This window comes from Buteo buteo, chromosome 2 (assembly GCF_964188355.1).
Source record: "Buteo buteo chromosome 2, bButBut1.hap1.1, whole genome shotgun sequence".
Lineage (NCBI taxonomy): Eukaryota > Metazoa > Chordata > Aves > Accipitriformes > Accipitridae > Buteo > Buteo buteo.
Window position 1 is genome coordinate 42,145,241 of NC_134172.1, and position 20,899 is coordinate 42,166,139.

The window sequence follows — 20,899 nt, forward strand, 5'->3', positions numbered from 1 at the left end:
TCATAAAACTCTGACTAGATTAGGTAAAGAGCACTGTAGTATACATATGCTCTCTATTCATAATATATTACTATTACTATGGCACTGCTGCTGTAAATTTTTTATTCCATTTATTGACTCTGATCAAATGATCCAAGTGGGGGCCTGATGAATACCAACTTCTTAAGTGCATATTTAAACTTATGGATTCTGTTTGTTCATATGAGAGATGAAACTATGCATAAAGAAACACAGAAGAAAAATCAAACAGTAATGAAAACAAATAAAAAATATGGACATCCTTTCTGGAGACTCAGGTGTTGATGAGATGCAGTGGTATCTTGGCTGGTATGAACAGACATGAATGCATGGATTTCCAAGGAAAAATTCTTGTATCCTGTAATTGAGTGCCCAATAACTATGCAATGAATATTAATAACTATACTTGTATCTAATTATGGGTGTCAAATATTCAATTTCTGTTGTGAACAGCACAAATGTCAGTGTGCTGACAGTGTGGCTGGTGTGAAGACCATTGCTACAAAGTCACTGAAGTACCTAAGCCAAAGAAAGTCTTCTGGGTTCTTTCTCATCAAAATTATTCTTAAGGTTAAGATCTCATGACCTTCAAGGTCCCTGTCTTTTATTGAGGAACTCTCAAATGTTCCAGCTTGTTAATGCCTCTCAAGTTCCATATAAGAACATTAAACAGGGAAAAGGGATCAAATTAGTTTACCGGTTTCTTTACATTGACTCTTTTGACTCTTCTTACTTCACCACCCAAGCAGCATCCCAGCATGAAGCTGATCACAGGAACTAGGCAGCCACTAATCATGCTTCAGGCTCAGCCAAGTTTCTTTATCAATATATCAATACTGAATCAGAGTTGAATGACACCTAATTGCAGTACACAGCATGACTGCAAAAAGCCTCAGGCACTCAGGGCAAAAAATTGCCTCTACTGAAGTCAAAGATCTTTGCAACTGCTTTCAGAAGTCCCAGGGTTAAGAGCATTGTGGTTTTCATAGTATTCTTAATTTCAGTCTGAAGCACAGAGTCTTTCAGCCCCTGACATTTCAGATCAGGCTATGTAATAACCATCCTCCAGATAGTTACATTTACTCCTAAATGGTCCTGAATTTTAATAAACCTGTAGGTGTGAGAGGCCATAAAGCTCCTGTCCTTGGCTAAACCCTTAACTGTGTGTTTGAGATTTCAACTAGTTTAAGATAGGATTTATCAGTATTACTATTTCTTTATTCATGCACCGAATCCCAGCACAGAAGCTTCTGTATGGTTCACTGGCACTGAAGTAATAATGGCACTTACGGATAAACAATGAGAACAGGGGAAGATGTGATCTAAAAAAAAAATCCATAATATTTTACATAGCATAGGCTCACACTTTCACGTGCATCTAGGTAAATAGGAACCCCATGGTTATTTTCTTGTGAGCTTTTGGTGCTTAGAGCCCTGAAGCCTGAACTATGCTGAAGTCAATTTTAAAAATGGAAATTCAGACACCTATGCTAATAAAAAGAACAGATTCCTTATAAAGCGGTTTATGCTTCCAACTTCACATGTTTTCAAAGAGATTTGTGCAGCCAAACAATTTGCGTAATCTGTGCTTCATATTTAGCCACTAGAATGTTGTTATCATGAAGAAACCTTTTCAGGTCTTGCTCCTCAGTGTTGGTCTTATGTTCATAAAATGACATTTATTTTTGCAAAAAATTAGAGATACTAAGATAGAAATTCTCTAAGATGTTTTGAAGAGAGTCTAAAACCTATGTGTTTACTGGGAGCGGAAGGCAGAAGCAGGGGGTCCTAGGAAGCATGATTTCAGCTTTTAGGGAATATTAGGCCAATACTCTACTGTATCTTTGGGGATTAGAATGGAAGTGACTAAGGGCAGGTCCATTCAGTTATGGTATTCCTGGTATAACTGGAAGATAATGAGTGTGAGACATTAAATTCACCCATAGCATCCGTGCATTGATTTAGCATCTAAAAAGCCTTTTCATCTTTTAAAATACAGAGCCAATTGTAACATTCCAGTACTAAAATGACAGATGTAATTCTTCTAGTTATATTAACTTTATTTAGCTATTCTTAGTTTTATATAACTTTAATTTATCTTAAAATAAAGATGTATACTTTTCAAATACAATATTCCTTGACATGGCCAGTTCATTTTTTTTTTCTTCCAGTTCATTTTAGATCATCATATTTGTATCATTTGTTTACTGACCTCTCACATCAGCTTTTACAGCAGCTTTCAAGAAGGTAACTGATTTCATGGTTCAGAGCAATGATGATCCTTCAGAACAAAGGTTTGAAACCAGAGATAGTTGGAAAAATGCAGATAGCATAAAAATATAAATATATATCCCTCCCACAAAAATACCACCTCTTCGGTTCAGAACAGAATAGTCATTCTTTAACACTTTGTATAGAATTTCAGAAAACATCCCTGAACCTATTAGTTTTTCCAAGTTCATACCCAGCCATTTCCCTGCAGGCTGATTTCACACTGTTATTCCAATGAGTGACTGTGTCTTCGATGAAATGATCTGTTTCCTTGTGCTTTAGGCTTCCTCTTGGCCCTGGACTGTTACTGTAATATGAAATATGATGACACATTTTTCTTTTATAGGGCTCTCCATGTTGGATGTATAGACAAGTAGGTGTAAAGTGTCTTCTGTCTGCTAGCTCCTTTGTCAGCTGCTGTGGACATGCCCTTGACTGGAAGCTCCCCTTGCCCAATCAGATTGCTGTGCCAGTATTTTCCTTGACATATATATAATACAAAACTGTTGCGCTGACATCCCGGGTACGTTGACTTGTTACTGACCAAGGCGGGGTGGAACAGCAAGGCACAGAAAATCCACTATACATTCTAACATTTAGGCTTTATCCTTTATTAGGTAGTGAGTAAGAGACATAAAAAGAATTGAGTTTGTTGTTTACAGCTGAAATTTAAAAGAGACTTGTGTGAACAAAAACTTGTTCCATAGAGCACTGTGACAAAAGAGGTCCAAGAAAACTGAAGGTGTCATTGCAAATTAGCTGATGTAAATAGTTGGAATGACACTCTCTTTATTTCTAGCAAAACATGTATTAACTCTGCCCTTAGTACTGTGCCTCCATACATGCCACAGGCCACATTTTGGCAAGGATCAGCCTGTTGATTTTGATGGCATCACAACAACATGGCAGGATATATAGCAGGTGTCCATGCACCAGAAGGCCGTGCATAAGAGCCTCCAGGATATTTGTGGGTCTTCCCTTTTCCCATCTGCATGTTTTTTCATGGGGAAAAGATCACCTGCCCAGACCTTCTCCCTTCCAAAAACGCCAGTCCTCCTCTGCTCTTTTAGCCAGCTCTTACTTACACAGGCTGTTACAAAAGGCTCTGGAGATAAACGGTGGTTCATGGAGCACAGCTTGAAAAGTGGTGCCCCTTTCAAGGAGGAAGCTGAACACAGTTGGCAATGGCACTACAACTTCTGCAAAAAGATGGGAGGTTGAAAGCAGGCTTAAAAGACCGAGGCCAAGATTTTGCAAGGAGGAGTTGAACCTTACTACACTATATTTATGTGCCCAAATAAAAGGAAACATTTTCTAAATTGAGTGGTAGGCACAGGTTTTGAAGGCTGGCCTGTTTACTGCCTCTTTACTGGGAGCTGTAGAGTAGGGAGCCCTTTTAAATGTCAGCCCCTAGTTATTTAGGTGCCTAAACTTGGCTTCAGGAACTTACTCATACTCTTCTTGTTTGGAAATTGGGCCAAAGCAATCCAGCTAGTAACAGCCCTGAAATCACCACTGTATCTTTTTCATGGCTACATAGGAGTGAATTAAATAGAAACAAAAGCCCATTTCATTTCAAGGCACAAACGTTTGCAAATAAACTGGATGAAATACAAATACATAATATAGAACTTATTTCAATACTTCTAGATAAATAAATGCATCTCTTTGGAATTCTTTGGACACAGACATCCATGGAACCTCTTCTTTCTCTCTTTTTATATATATTTTTTTATAAAATCTAAATGCAGAGAGGTTTAAAAAATGGCAAATACCAATGTATATGGAAGGCTCACTGATGAACTGCAAGTCAAAAGTGCTGTATATTCCCATCCTCTATATCTCCCAACTGTCCATATTAACCACAGGCAGTATTATATAGCAACCACATGGTCAATATTTTGCGTTACTACCTTTTAATAAAATCTTTCAAATCATTTCTCCATCTAAACTTACATTATGTTTTTAAATTTTATTCCTCCTAAATGTATGGTAGGCATTTCACTTAGCTACACATCAGAGTGGTCGCATGTGACTCAGCAGCGCACTCCATAATATTAATAGATACTTTTCAGCTCCCTATGGGGAAAAGCAGGCAGCAAGAATCAGATTCAAGAAGTCTATTTTTTTTTTCTCTGCTGTTTGTTACTTACCACTTAATGACCCACATGTGAAACTCAATGGTTATATAATTATTTTATATAGTAGATTTTCTGTTTATAAGTTATTTTCTTACTCTAACATATATACAATATATCTATATATACCCCTGATAAATCTTACTTTAAAGGGACACAGTCAACCCCTTTAAGCCTCACAGTAAATACATAAGGCTTTAAGCTGTCCATACAGAAAGGTCAGCTACAGAATTCAAGGGTCCCTTCAGATCCTAAAGGTTGTATTTGTTCCAAACCCACGATGTGCAGTTATCTCGTAATATGTATCTCATGTGTTGCTGTTTACATTTTATAGGTATATTAAGACATTTTATATCACATCAGTAGGAAATAAAACAAGAGAATAAATCTGTTTCTAAGACTAAGCCTACTGCAAAAAAATGTTACCTGTATCTACAGACACTCCCACTGGTGTGATATAAAATGAATATGTGCCATTCTTGGGATGAAATTCTAGCTACATTGCAGTCAGGAGGAAGTTTATACTGACTTAAATGAGGCCAGGATTTCTCTCCTGCCTTTCATTTGCTACTTATGACTATGCGTAACCCTTTTGTGTCTTCCTTCTGCTCAACACTAAAGTGTCAGGCCTTTTTCATGACAAGAGTGTATTTTTTTGCTGTCCACTGGCATGCCTTAGACATTGATCTATCCTGTATGTATTACACCTTTTGAATATACACACACTGTACACATACGTTCTCAGTTAAATAAAAGTTTGACCTATTCTGTGTACAGCATCTGGATTTCTTGTCCCTCGCTACAATCTTCTGCATCATTTACTTTGCCCTAGCCATAGATTATCTTCACGCCCATTCTTCTACAGGTGAGGAAAACAATTTTTGCTCACCAGGAACAGCTCCACATTATTGTCATCATTTTTGACTACTTACCAAACTGACATAATTTGTTCATTTTATCTTTTGCAACTCAGTTAGAAACCTAGTGGCATAGATAGAGACACAATACTACTGTTTTACAAGACATCTATTGTATCTACTTTTGCTCAGATAAATACCCAGTAACTGCTGATTTGGCAGGAGGATTGGTAAGGGTACTACTATTCACAGTGTTTCTTTTTTTTCCTTCTTCTTTAATCTACAGAATAAAGTATTTTATGTACATTGGAACCAGTTAATGCCCTTTAGACAAATTTGTAAGTTGTTTCATAAAGCAGGAAAGACATTGCAGGGAAATATGTGCCAAAAAGCACAGTCAAAAGGCTTCATAAGTTTTATATGTCACTACAAGTCAATGCTGGAGATCAGTTCTAAAACGATCAATACTCAAGAGGAATGTTCTCATCTGGAGAAAATACTGCCCATTCCCCCTTTTAGAATTTGTTCAGTTCTCTATCAAAAGTCCTGGCTCTTCATATATACTTTAAACTATAAATAAACACTGCATAGTTCAATGTTCTTGATTTTCTTTTTTTTTTGTTTTGATTTGATTTGAAAAATTATTGCAGTACAATTAATTCCTGTTTGGAGTTCAGTAAGGAGCAAACAGCACAGGAGTATGGGTGGTCCTTATAGGCCCTGGAGCTGGTCGTAGGAGTGCTGGAGGAAGTGCTGAAGTCTGGAAAAGGGTGGCTGCTGGGGCTGTGCGAAGACTGAAGGGGGAATTCACAGCCACGGCAGCAGCTGCTGCTGCAGCTGCTAGCGGATTTGGTAAGATTCGTGGAGCCATCGGCTTTGAAGGTTCCTTTGAAAATACTAATTTTACCTGTGGGGAAGAGAGAAAACAAACAAACAGAGAGACATAATTTGTTCGTATTAGCTACACGACAGGCAGCTTGACTTAAGATCATAAGTGCAAAATCAAGCAAGAGAGGCCTCGTAGTGGCTACTGACTCTGTGAGCTGCAGGCTTGTGACAGGAGATACGATCTCCTGCATCGGACAAGGGTGAGCAGAATTTGGTAGGGGACAAAGAGTTTCAATGTTCACGCCTTAGCACCGAGACTTATATTTAACATAAGATTAGAAACCAAAGCAAGCCTAAAAAGGGGCTGAGCAATCTGCACCAAAGTAAAGCTGCATGTACCCTGCAAGAATTAAATAAGGAAGAATTAGCCATCAATTAAAAGACCTCCGTCTGGACAGCTTTATGATAGAGACCAGAGCAAAATGAAAACATATCCTATTCACTGGTCTGACTAAGAAGGTACTTTTGTGTTTATCATTAGGATGCAAGTTCTACTTAAGAGCTCCAGCTAGCTCCTCTTTGCTAGCTCCTGCCTCTAATAACAAGCAAATAAAGTTTATCTTGCACCAGTTAAGAAAATCTCCTATGTTTCACACGTTCAAATAGGTGATAAATTCTATGGGAGCTGCCCTATGTCATCTTGCTGTGTCTTCCAGTGTTTTTCACTACGCTACTGTTCATTCTTATAAGGACTGTGAAAAAGTGGCAGATATTTTAAAACGTTGTCATGAAAAAAATCTTGCCTATATCACTTAGTATGGTGCCAAACCATGGTATTCTTGTTACTGTCACTGAGGCTTCTGCTTTAAAAATGTCTTGTGCACTACCAAATACAATTTAGAAAACTCCTCATTTAGAATTTCCAAAAAGAAAAAAAAAAAACACCTGAAGCTTTTACGAGGCTAATTGAAAATACTCACAGAGGTCCATTATGATTTAAGAGAATTTACATCTGGTATGCATAAAATGAATGTCGGAGTAGTCTATATAGATTTCTGTAGATTTCAGTGGGATTTCAAGTCTCTAATGAGATGCTAGGAGCCTGAATACCTTTGTTGTTCTGGTTTTATAAGTCTGAGATAAGAATAGAAAGCTCATCCACGGACAAAGAAAAGTTCCCGTTGGCTCCAATGGACTGTCGGTGGGTCTGTGTCCTGGCATGACCTGAGGCCCTTTGCAAAGAACATAAACCTGAATATGTGGTATTGAATATACAGAATATGAATACATGTACCATGCCGTGGTACATCTCAGAGTAAGTATGGACTCTTCTCACTCACAGGGAAACACAATTTCTCATGCTTGAATTGAAAGGGTTCAAATAATTAACTTGCACTATATCAGTCTGACATTTTCAACTCCACTGCACCTTGGTGAGTGAATAGTCAGAAAGTAAGGGCAGGAGTGCTCTGGCATGAACCACCAGTGAGTTTCATCATTACGCTATCACCATATTCCAAAAAATCTGTTGGTTCTTTACCAGCTGGATGGATACAGGATTTTTACTTTTCCTAATGCTCATTGGCAACTCTGCTGGCCTCAAGGTCCTTTAAAGCTCTAGGAGAGATACTCAGAGGGGACCAGATTCTGTAATTCCTTAACAGAGGACATAATGGATGCTAGATATGAAATTCCTCATGTTGCCTACGAAAAGCAATGATCTGATCTTTTCCTTGATCAGTGTTACACCCACTGATCCAAGCTGTCTTCTTCCCTTGCTGAGCATTTGACTTTCTCCTCCTTCTTTACATTTAGTAAATACTTTTTTCCAGCCTTATTTAGAACAGACAAGAACACCCCCCCGCCAATAATAATAATAATAATAATAATAATAATAATAATAATAAAAACCCTAATTCCTGAGTACCAAGTACAAAAAAACCCCAACCCAAAACAACAGGGATCTGATTGTGGTCTAGAATTCCCAGTGAAGGATGTTTTTCATAAGAGCTATTTTCTTGCAGGAAGTTTGGACTATCAAATGCCTGAAAACCTCTTTCTCTCCACTATAGTATTTTATACATGCTGGACATTTGTGGCTTGAAGAAATATCAAGTAAGTCCCAACACTACAAGATTTCTTAAGCTCTGAGATAGTACTGTGGGAACTCATAAAGCTTCTTTCTCTGAAGCAGGCAAAACTAGACTAGACAAAGCAGTACAAATTATATTATAAACATGGCATTGGAAAGTTTTTGGTCTAGAAAAGCTATGAAAATGTAGTATGTCCTTTTTCTAACTTCTGTATAAAACAAATTTGGTGATGCTCATACATTTTTTGTCACAAAGAACAGAGACCTTATGTGACTGTTTATATTAAAAGGCTAGGACTATCTTGCCATTCTTGGAGGAATCAGGAACTTTTAATGAAGTTAGATAGCTTTTCAGTTAATTTATCAACATGGTTCTGATTTCAAGATAGCTGCAAAACTAGTAATATTTAGCATATACAGTACCTTGCACCTTCATTTCAAACCTCTCTGCAAGTACTAATTAACACATAGGTCAACGCTAAGAGTAAAGTGGCCATTATTCGTTTCATTTCCAATGAAGTAAACTAAGGGACAGTAAATTACTTGAAAAATTAATGGGGAATAAACAAAAAGTCTAGAGCTCATCAAAAAGTTGTACATTCAAAGTAAAATTAGCATGTCTTTGGCTTGTTGCTGTGCTGTTCTGCATTTCAAGTGAGAGCAGTTTTGGTATTTTTCTGTTCAAAACCAAAAAGACCGAATGGAGAACTGCTCTCATCCTTTCTCAGTGCAGCCTCCATTCTACTACACATATCTGTTCAATTGTTGCTAACTCATTCTCTCCTTCTTAAATTCCCTTTGCCTCTTTGCTCACCTCTGGCCTGACTTGTATATTGTGAGCAATTGGGAGTGAGGGAGCAGGAAAAGGACATGTTGCCTTTATTTGTCTATGCAGCAACTAAATGGCCTTGATCCTTGGCTGGAGTCTCAGAAATCACCATTACATAAATTGGTAGATAGAGAACTGTACACAACAGCAACACTAATGTAATAGTTATTTTCATCCCCTGGGAAACAATGAATTTCCTAAAGGAATAATAATGCTGTCAGGGTGGTTTTAGCAATTCCATATCCTACTTACTTCATTACATATTTTCTATTCCTTTCAGTATAGCTTATATGTATTGGAGACCTTGGTCTTCCTGGTGGATTACTAAAAAACCCTATGGGGTTATTTCCTTACTAGTGGATCTACAAGAATGGTGCACTGCATTATGCTACAACATCTAGGAAAGCTGCTACACAACGGAATCATGCATGAATATACCACTCATGAGAGGTGCCCCAACAAGGACACGCTTTCTGTTGCCAAGAAAAGAGCTTTAACTCAACTTAAAGAGAATTGTGTTTTCACAGAAAAAAGCTCCATATTCAGCCTGCATTAGAGAAAATGGTCAAGGCATAAGGGACTAAACTCTATGAGGCCAGTGAATCAACACCCTCCCTCTGCCAAAACCATCTATAAACCCTTACAAAACACCATGGCACATAAAACAATCATGCAGTTTATCTGATGGGGAAAAATGTCAGAAGTTTCACTATCCCACACACAATATAAGCTGTCTCTTAAGTAATGGCAGGATCCCAGAGAGTTTTGTATTAAAAAGTAAACCTTTTTTCTCAGCTTTTGAAGCTACTAAGAACTGTGTTTCTGATAGTTTATCCTGGCAGTTGAAAATGTGACCAGAACCAGCCTGAAACTGAGTGGAATGAAATGAGAGATGGATTTTTTTAATTGTTTCAACTGTTATCTGAATGATTTTCTAAAAAAGGACAGAATAAAGGTTTTATGTTTTATAGAGTTTTATTTAGTCATTTCATCACTATTGTACTTGGTGAAAACTGGAAAAATCCTGTTTGACAGCTGGATGTTTCTTTCATCTCTTGCTCTCTAATGACCTTTGAAACAAACTTCTTTTCTGAGGTTGTTCAGAGTAGCTACAAAAACAAAGACCCACAGGTTGTAGTCAGCACCCACCAAAGTATATAAAAAGTCCCTTGTGGACTTCCATGGGCTTATTCTGACACTTGTATACTCCCATTGCTTACACTATTCCTCTCATTTTAAGCATTTTTCCACTTATATTTTCTAAAACCCCTATTCATCAGGGTTAAAATAAAAGCAAAATAAAAAGCTGATTGGCTTACCCCTAGAGGATGTGTTCCTTTTTGGAGTTTGTTGTATGGGCTGTATTTAGGTTTAGGCGGCTTCCCAGCAGCTCTGTCTTTGTGCCTTCTACTGCTTATGTGCTGTTAAAATACATTTGGGGGAAAAAAAAAAAAGAAAAAAAAAAAGAAGAGTGATAGTTCCTTAATAGATCATTTCAGGTTCTGTTTTACACAAGGGTGCTCCAATACTTAAGGCTCCTGCTCTCCACAACAGCATTACTTTGACTAATTCAATAACAAATGGGAATAGGGTCTGTTCCAATTTGAACGATCCTTTGTGCATCACATATTGGGACTGTGATTTTCCACGGTGCTCAGTTCAACTCTGCTTCCACTGTAGTCAATGATTTTCTCACCTTTGTTAACTTCAACAAGACTTGAATCATGTCAAAGACAGAAGCCTTTGAAAAATTCCTCCCTATCTCTATAAAGCACCCATCAAATTCAATCCACTGCTGATAAAAAGTTTTGGAAGAATATTAGATAGTAGAGCATCCCCTATTCTGGGGGGAGAGGGACAAAGGTCACAAAATTGTTTAAATCCCTAAGAAGCCTGGAGATCCTTTTAAGATTTCAGCTGAAAGATGGTTACATATCAAACTAAGTGACAGTGAAAAAAACCCACAAAATCCATTATCTTCTTCATACAATCTATGAGATTTTACAAGAACCCTTCCATACAGACTTTATTGCAGTATTAGACGTAAGGGACATTTTTCAGAACTACATTTTTACTTTGATTTGCATTCTCAAGCAAGTTCTTACAAAAAAAAAGACAAAGAACTGGACATTTTTTTTCCTGAAAGCAGCAAGACAAGTATTGCTATTGTCCATTAGTGAATTTATCTTCATTCTTGTAAAGTTCCTTAACAAGTATTTAATTCCAAAAGGCATATGGAATTAAAGTAAGTGTTTTTCAGAACAAAGGCTTTGTTCATCTGAAGAATGACTGAACATAACTTAGTGTAATTGCAATTTAGAGGTCATGCTTCTCAGTTACAGAGTAACACTGATAAAATATATTACAAATCTTCTCCATCCCGCATTTCTAAGCAGGTTATTCAGCGTTCTGTGAAAGTACTGGCTGCACCCACCTCCACATCTTTGTCGAGGCAAATATCATGCAGTACACTAAATGGCAGGGTTTATTAGCTCGTGACAATTATAGTAGTCTAAAGACAGTTGTAATATGTTGCAGCTCACAGCTTCTATAACTCTTTAAGAAATATATATAATCAAGAGCTTTTGAGACAACATATTCCATGCAAAGGAAAATCATATCCAAAACAAAACATACAGTGTGGCAGCCAAGTACAACAGGCAAAATCTGTAAGCTCCATTTGGATGCGAAATGTTAGACTGACACATGCTGATTGTGTTGGTACTTTATCACCATGAAACAAAGAACAGCCAAGGATTCACACTGCAAGCTAGCTGAGTACCTGTTTCAGTTGTGTCTCAGAGTTTACGTGCACATCACATATTTCACAGTGAAATGTTTTGTTCTGAAGGCCTGTGTTTCCTTTATTCACAGGTCCTTTGCCTTTTACGCCTGCCCGGGGAAAGGCTTTTATGGTTCCACTTCCATTCCGAGCTTCCAGCATAGTTTTGTGCTTAGTCCCTGGAGACATTAGAAATGGGAAACAGAAACAACTTTGGCAATTTGGTTGCATTCATTGTTTTATTTTCTTTTAAAAAGTAAATCATATGAGCCTCAGCTTGGTGCCACGTGCTATCCTTGGAATATGCCTGTGTTTGTCTGTATCAGATTCATACCAATGTAACAGTATTTCACATCTGATATTTAATTATTAAATTACATATCTGTAGGTAATGCACTAGAACAAAGCACGCACACCAGTAAGTAGTGGCACAATCAGGTATCCTGATGTGAAGTTAAATGGGTGTGACTTTTCTCATTAACTCCTGCTGCTAATAAGACCTGAATTGTAGTTGCAAAGGAAGAGTAATTTAGCTATTAAAGATGTAGTTGGCTTTGATTTGTAGTCCTCCTGAATGGATTGATAAACAGTATGTATTAGGTAGCTTACACTTAAATGTGCAATTAACTAATTAGTCTCCAAATCAAAAAGGGGCAGAGTTTCCTGGCAGCAACCTATGCATCCTTAACGGCCTAGACAGAAACCAAAATCTGTGAGAAATATACATGTGAGAAAAATGCACTCGTGTTTTTCATTAAAATAAAGATTGGATAGAAAACAATAGTGCCCTGTTGCTTTACCTTTATTCAGACCAAAAAATTTCTTACACTGTTGACTTCCATGCAGGTAGTGTGTGATGATAATGGACTACTACCATGTATAGAATTAGTGTTCCACTGATAATTGTTGTATAGATCCACATACACACTTTTACAAGCATGCACGTGTGTGAGCACACACAGAGTTTATCAGCATAGGCAGCAAAAACTTGGAGGGTTGTGTTTAAATATTCAGAATAATGTTTTGGCTCTCATCTTGATCAGAAAAATGTTTAGAGACTAATCCTTATATGAAGTTAAATAGGTTAAATGGGTACAGCTTTATGAACTTGAATTTTCACCAGTAGAAGATCTGGCATGCAGCAAACACAGCATTCAAAACTGATTAGGCTTTGTTTCTTCTGAATACCAAAAAATTATAATTTCCTTTTTAATTTAAGTGGATTCTATAGACATTCCAAAGTTATTCCTTTTTTTATTACATCATAAAACCACTGATCATTTTGCTGCAGGTATATCATCACCGACTCTATGTTTCAAACCTAAGGTTCTCTGTCTGTCTCTTAACTCTGTTTACCCTGCTGGCAGGTAACCCCTGACATCCAAAATCAGCAGTTTTTCTGTAGGACAGTTATAGGTGTTCATTGCCACCATATTAAATTCCAAGATCTTTCAACCCTGCTCACCACAAAGCCAATCAATAAGATGCTTAATATAGTGACTGTGAATGATGGCTCTCTACTACTGGAACTTATCGATGCTACTAGCTCTAATAAAAAGAAAAGGTTTAAAAATTAAGAAAGATGGAGGTAAGCCATTACCCATTCAACTCTCATGCAGCAGTTGCTATAAGTTGATGAAAACAAAGGAAAAATATACATGATTTTAACAAGTTATTAACAGACAATAAGGAGCTAAGAATTCTAACTCTCATCATTGAACTCTGACTGATGCTCCCTCTTTCAGTCTTAATTTGTTAGATTTCAAACAAAACTAATGGCATTCATACTTAGTTTGCTAGCTGGCACAAACAAAACTATGCAAACTCTGAACACCAAAGGTAATGAAGCATGAGCTGTCATTTAGCTCTATAAGGTTTGGAAGCTGCAAAAGCTAAAATGTAAGAAAATGGGTAACTTGCATGCAATAAAATTCCTTTCTTCCCCCTTTATGAAAGCCTCTTTGCCTGTCATTTTTATTCTTTAATAGTTAATGAATTCCATGTAATTGCCAGTTTTCTGCCACCTCCTTGTCCCCTGCTGCAAGAGATCTAATCTATTCAGGGGAAGATAATTGCAGAGCTCTTGAGACAGAAGGAAAAAAAGGAAGAAAGCAAGCACTGCTCCATCTCACCACTGTTGTGCGCCTCCAGCTGCGAGGCAGAGTTGACAGCAACTTTGCATAGTGAACAGTACAGCAGTCTTTTTGCTTTTTCTTCCTCAGTCTCAACGGAAGGGCATGTGGTGCTGCTAGTGGCTGTCGTGGGGATTTTCTCCACTTTAGAGGTGATCTCAGTTGTCATAACACTGCTCTTCCGGATTTCCACGGTTGTCATCGTTGATATTGCTGGTGTCCCTGTGGTAATGTCTGTAGGCAAAGAGAGGAGATGGAAGGAAACAACAAAAAAAAAGGTTGTGACCTTTGGCATTTGCTTGTTTGCATCCTAATGCCTTAACCACACAGAGAGCCAGATCATGCTGATGATGGTTTGACTAATGGTAATGAACCAAACCTGACCTTATTCTTTGTATTTTGTGTGGTTACAAAATACAGTACTCCCATGTATTGAAATGCCATGTATTCTGTCTCCTGCAGTCTGCTAACAACACCCAGTAAGTACAGAATTCATAAACTGAAAAGACAGGTCATTGAGACTGTACTGTACAACTGAAAGATAATCCACTAAAAGAGGTTGTGTAAATTACCAGTACAATAGGCAGTTAAAAATTATATGCAGCACTTCAGATGCATAAACTGCCATAGTACTGCATAATATTACGCTGAGTAGCCAAGCTGAAGTTTTAACATTCTGTACTAAAAAAACTAAAATGAAAATAATTGTATATTCTTGATATCTGATAAAATAAAATGTTAAATTGATACTTCACTTGATACTAACCAAAACTAATACTAAATGAATGAGAGTAATTATTAATACTAATAATAGTAATTAAATATACAACATTCTATATCTGAGACCTACACAAACAATAAGATTTCTGATCTGTGTATCAGTGGTATGTTTGGAAAAATTGCAAACATGTTATATACCTAAATCTATTTGGAAACCTAGTGCTTGCATCAAAGAACTTGTGCGTTTTCTGTAGATTTCAAATCCAAGAGAGAGAAAATACGCAAGGATATTATGGTTTGAATAATATATACATGACATTCGGATATGGCAGTATCATTTGGTAGTTAAGTACTTAGCAGGGTAGAAGACAGTAAGATCCAGCAAGGAGCCAGTGGAGAAGCTGGCAAGTAAGGGACAGGAAATGGAGAGAAGGGACAGGACCTGTTCTGCCTTTGCAGTGTTGTATATTGTCCCATTAAGCCTACTGAATAGCAGCTTCCCCTGTAAGACATCTTAGTTACTTTACTGGGATACTCCTGGAACTGGATATTTTCCAACACAGACAGCTCATTTTGGTTTCATACATCCCTTTGTGTTAGTGGTGCTCTACCTGTACTATGCTTTATTCATTGCCATCTATTAGAATAGGCAAAATAACAATTCTTCGGCTTACAGACCTCAGTATGTGCTGTGGTGCAGGAGGGACACAACTAACTGATGCCGCAGAGGTGTGTTTCAGACTAATACCGTTCAACAACTTCATTAATGAAGAACACACCTATTAACTTTGCAGTCAACAGCAAACTGGGAGCAAGCACAAACACACTGAGAGACATGATTCAAAACAGTTTTAATGCATTGGAGAAACAGTCTAGAAAATTAGATGCTTTTCAATGAAGGCAATTGCATGAATCCACACTCAGGAGGATTAATCTGATCTATTAAAACAGGATGAAGAACAACAGCCCCAGTACTGCTTTTGGGGGAGGGCTTTTTTGTTTGATTGATTTTGTGTTGTTGTCTTTGTTTGTTTGTTTGTTTGCTTGTTTTTCAGAAAAAGCTTTCAGTAGCAGATAACAAGATGAACACAGATCTCATATCATCGTGTTATGAAAAAAGTCCCCGCCATATTGAAAATGCAAAGTGAAAGATTTATGAAGTATCTTTTTCTCCTCTAATTAGCACTAGAGGCCCAATGTCCAGTCTGGAGACTGCAACGTCAAAAATTAACAATTACTTGCTTTGCTGTTAATCCAGCAGCAATACAAATACAAACCAACGAGAGAGGGGTTGCAAGGGAGGAAGCCAAAACAAATTAGAGGTTTTGAAAACATGGACTGTGAATATGGAAGATGAAGGGTAAACACCAACAACATTTTCCGTACCTGTAGAAGGGAGCTAAAAAGAAGAAAATAAACTCTCCTCCCTGATCCCTCCTAATAGGACAAGGACTACTGGATTACATCAAGAGAGACTTAGATTAGATAACAGGAAATTCTTTCTAATATTAAAGCTTGTAAAGCCTGAGAATAGCCTACCTGCAGAGATCTGGAAATGTTGCCTGCTGGAGGACTTGGAACTGGCTGAACAAATATCTGCAGGAGCAACCCAGGTATGATCCCCTTTCAGCCAGTGGAATAGAACATTTGAAGTCTTATCAATTTCTATACATTGTGTATTTTTTAATGTTTCTATATATTCTCTCAAAGGGTTTTTAAAAATTATTATTCATAAAACCAAGAAAGCAGAGTTTGTGATGTGAATATTCTACATACTGCCAGACATTAAAGTGGCATATAGCAAAAATAAGGTCCCACTCCAGGTCTACTCAAAGGTTTTTTTTCCCCGAGAGTGAGTCTGGAGGGTGCTGAGGTACTGGGGATGTCAAATACTGGTGCAGAAGGAATGGTGTTACCTTGCTGAACATTCTGTTCTTATTTATTATTTTTTACAGACCAACAATAATGTTTCAAAAGAAAAATACTGTTTTGAAATATTAAGCCTTTTGTTGGGAAACTGATGAGCAAATGAAGCCTTTGTAGATCTGTCCACAAAATTATACATTTAACTAGTCACTCCTTTCCCATCCCAGAAAATCTGTGTTGCTGTTGGCTTTCCTTAAATTGAAAGTTGCTGCAGTGAAATTATTTTCATCAAAAGCCCACTCCCAGCAGTACACAACACTGCTTTTAAAACTTCAGTTTCTCCGCTCTGGGACTACTGTAGAGTAGTAGGTCTAACCAATGTACTTTCCTGGTGAAAAGGAAGGCAGAGGGCAGAGAGCACCAGCGAGAGGGAAGGAAAAGAGAAAGAAGACATTAACATTCTCTAAGGATTGATGGCAAGGTTGGCACTCATTCTAATCTTGCAGGAAATTAGATATGTACATCAATCACCATTATCAGCTTTGCAGTGCAAGGGTCAGTATTTTGCCATAAGCAAAATATAGATCACAATTTCTTTATTTTCCATAGGAAAACCTGAGGCAATGAACAAAAAACCCCACTTAAATAACTGCAGATTTTATTCTGCTTCAAATATCTGACCTCCTATATCTATGCTGATCTAATATTTCACCACGTAATCATTTTAAAGTGAAAAGAAAACCCTAGTCCTTTTGAGGGTATTTTGAGATGCATGTGTGAAAGCAGCATTGTATACAAAAATTAAACTAAAACCAGTAAATGTCACCAGCATATTCTTCAACTAACAAAAATATCAAAGTTCAGAGCATATATTCTGCTCATATACCTTTCAAAAGTTGCCCTATATTAATACGTTATATATTCCACTAATGCAAATGCATTAATGACATCAAAACATATACAAGAAAACCATCCAAGTTCACCACATAAAAGCTGTAACACATTTAAAAATGCAAAGCTGCTCCTCCTCAGATAAACTTTAAAATTATCTGCAGAAATTAAGGGGAAAACATTCTAAAAGCTGTCAAGTAAGCTTACAAAGAAGGAATTCAAATCCCCTTCTCACCAGAACTTCTAACCTAACGAGCACGTGTCTCTTTGAATACATTACAGTGTTGCTGCCTGTAGACGGTTCAGTGCCCTAAATACAGGCCACAGCATTAAAGGTATAAGGGATTAAAAAACCCAAACAATCAGAGAGGAGTAGGAAGGCATTTGAACTGATGCCTTGAAGACTGAATCAGCATTTCTTAACATTATATTATGACAGTGCTTTAAGAACTATTTCAATAACAAATGATCTAAAATCGAGCTGTAAATTCAGTCACAGTCAAATGGAAGATTTGTTTCTGGTGACGCAGGCTTGCAGTACTGTGCTATTTTCATACCAGTGGCCTGCAGCAAATATTCATTATTGCAACTGTCACTGCTTGGCTTTGGCATAGAAGCTGATTGCTAATATTGTATGGAACTGGACTCCAGCAGCAAAAAAAAGGAACACTTCAGGATTCGCAATAATCCATTTGTGTTCCTGGTCTTAATATAGCAACAGGATAAAAATTAAAAATACAGAAAACTTACGTTAAAATCTAATCTCGGTCACCGGCAAAATCAAAGATTTATTTTAACAAGAAGACAAAGCCAGATGAAAAACATTCTGTGAGAACTGGCTCCTTTGGGTACTACAGATACCATAGTTCAAGTGGAAAACTGCAGGTGTATGATTAAGGTCCTCCTAACTAAGCAGGATTAATTTTATATCCCAGCTACAAGACTCATGAATTTTCTTCAGGCTGAAGAAACAGAAAATTACAACTCGTGTTTTTCTTCTGAGTATGTGAAAGTCTCACTCATCAGTTCCTGCTACTAAGCATAAGAATCTCTTATCCTGAAACTATAAATAGACCCACAGAGAGAAAAGTGCTCTGACTTCAAACAAATCACAACTATTTATAAGCGTGTTTTTTCTTCCGCAATTTCAAGTGGCATGCATTTAAAAATATCTGATTTAGCACATACCCATGCATTCTGGTCTCATTTAAATCAACCTTTGCCTTTGACAAAAAAGGATTGAGCATTTGGCCCATAATGCTGTCCAGGAAAAACAAAACCAACCCAAACAATGCCCGCCCCCCACCCCCGCCCCACCCCCAAAACTAGAAAGCACATTCTTTCTCATGACCAACAGAACTTGATATGAAATATTTCCCTATACTATAAGACCTCTTAGTATTGCAAAAACATTTCAGCTGGCTCACTTATAGCAAGCCCACATCAAGTAACAGAATGCTCCCGTACGGGTGCTTGATACTGGCATGTTCAAAAGAGTCTCGGCATATTATTTTCCTGCCTACTAAGAACAGGGTCCTCAGTTTCCTTGGGCTGCTTTGAAAATCCCATGTTCCATGTCCTCTGTGGTAATTACATTTGAAGAAAAGATGTAATTTCTTTTGAATCTATAAATGTAACGGTGGAGTATATCAAAAACAAATCACCACCCCCAAAATAACTGTGACTGACTTTTTTTCATGCTTGGCGGACTTTCTGTACTCATATGCTAAAACATAAGCATGTGTGCTAGCACATTGGCTGGCTCTGGCACTTAAACAAAACACTTTGAGGAACTTTGACTCAAATGTATTGACTTCTCCTCCTTTATATGTGCAGAATACAAACTTGCATATTTTGTGGTTGGTGGATATTTGGCCTATTACTATATATTGTACAGAAAATTCTTTTGGTATCATATTATAAAAATTCCAGTCATTAGACTTAGTTTTACATTCAAACCCTGGATTCAATCTATTTTTTATAGATATATCCTTCCCAGAATGGGTATCTTTTTCTTGGAGAGTCAGAAGTATATTTTTGAACTTAGAAGAACCCATGTAATTTTTTTGTAAGAAAAAACTAATTACAACAGCATGGTTTAGAGAGTTAAGTGCCGTACATCACAGGGGTTTTTGGTATAAAAGATCAAAACATCTGAATTGACAGTTGTGTAAATCATTACGGTATGATAAGACCTCCTTCAGTGAAGCAACATGAAATATTGGAAATCATGATATTTACCTGATCTTTTACAGCATGGATACTAATTAATATGCCATAATGGAAGAGTCAGGAGCTCTGAAGTAATAAACAAAGCTGTGTATGACCAAACAGGAACAGAATTTGAAAATTTTTGATGAGCTGCCTTTTCTGATCTTGTTTTTTAAACACCAGCTATTCACCTGTTTCGTCTCCCTTCCCCTGTCACTGCCCTGGCTTGTCAGTCACTTTTTTGCTAAAGTTCCTTGTTACTTTGTTTTGTCTAGATGTCCACTGTGATTGCTTTTGATATCCAGAAAGTGAAAGGCTAAACGTATCTAAGGTATCACCCGAGCCTTTGCTCCAATGTACAGAACAAGCACTACTGAGAAAGTGAAGGACTGCAAACTTTCCCAGGACCAGCATGAAAGCCAAATACCAGGAATTTTCTTGGTTTGTAACTGGAGAAGCTATGACCTCAGTATTTTGACGGCTCCCTGTTTTTTAACACTTAAATAAATTACATTATACACAGCGTTCATCACTCAGAAGCAAAAGATGAAGAAACAAATGGCTCCACAAAAAGTGGCCTCATTTTACTGCTGCCTCTACTCCATGCTTCCCGGTGACATGCCTTGGTGGTGACCTGATGGGAGGGAGACAGAAACCAGGACGTTTGGTGACACAAGGTGTCCACAGAGAAAGCGAGATTGAAGAGAAAGTCGGAAACTTCACATATTTGCTCTGTGGATATTTTTCCTCCAGTTAAACTCAATTCTGCTAAGTCCTAAAATGACCTTCTTCATTAATTAGCAGTACACAATTTTTCTAATGAAATTATACCTCATTTTTACTAGCAGTTCCCTTGGTTTAAAGCACAGTTCATTAATCTTGAACAGGATTAACTGCAGAGGGATGACTGCATTCCTGTTGAGGTTAATTGAACAGAGCTGGCAGCAACAGCAACAGCTGGGGGTAAAAGGCCTGTGGAAAAGGAAGGAGGAAGGTAGGGGAATGTCACACTGCGTCCGAGTTTTGGGTTCTCGGGCAAATGTAGCTGACAAAAACGTGACTGAAGGAAAGGAGACGATGAGGAGAAACCATTTATTTTTCAAGTTATTTTAAGCAACTCTCGGTGACGACAGGGTTTGGGCGCTGAGCCGTCCGTTCTATGCTATAGATTTCTCCTCAGCCAGGCAGAAGACAAAAAGCTTTCACCAGCTACGAGTGAAAGGGTCCCTGCACATAGAGCTGCAGGGGGAAGAACAGGTCGCTG

The 20,899-nt window shown here is 37.6% G+C and overlaps 1 protein-coding gene across 3 annotated transcripts in view; it reads right to left on the reverse strand.

The window, feature by feature from the left end:
• Positions 1-2,068: 2,068 nt before the first annotated feature.
• The window catches only part of ZNF385D (zinc finger protein 385D), a 445,996-nt gene continuing 427,165 nt past the window's right edge, over positions 2,069-20,899 (reverse strand). For all 3 annotated transcript variants that reach the window (XM_075052162.1, XM_075052170.1, XM_075052177.1), the window contains 4 exons: positions 13,948-14,181; positions 11,816-11,994; positions 10,353-10,454; positions 2,069-6,191 (listed from right to left, as the gene is read on the reverse strand). In XM_075052162.1, the coding sequence (XP_074908263.1) occupies positions 5,958-6,191; positions 10,353-10,454; positions 11,816-11,994; positions 13,948-14,181 (749 nt within the window). In that variant the 3' untranslated portion in view covers positions 2,069-5,957. The remainder of the gene's footprint in view (positions 6,192-10,352; positions 10,455-11,815; positions 11,995-13,947; positions 14,182-20,899) is intronic.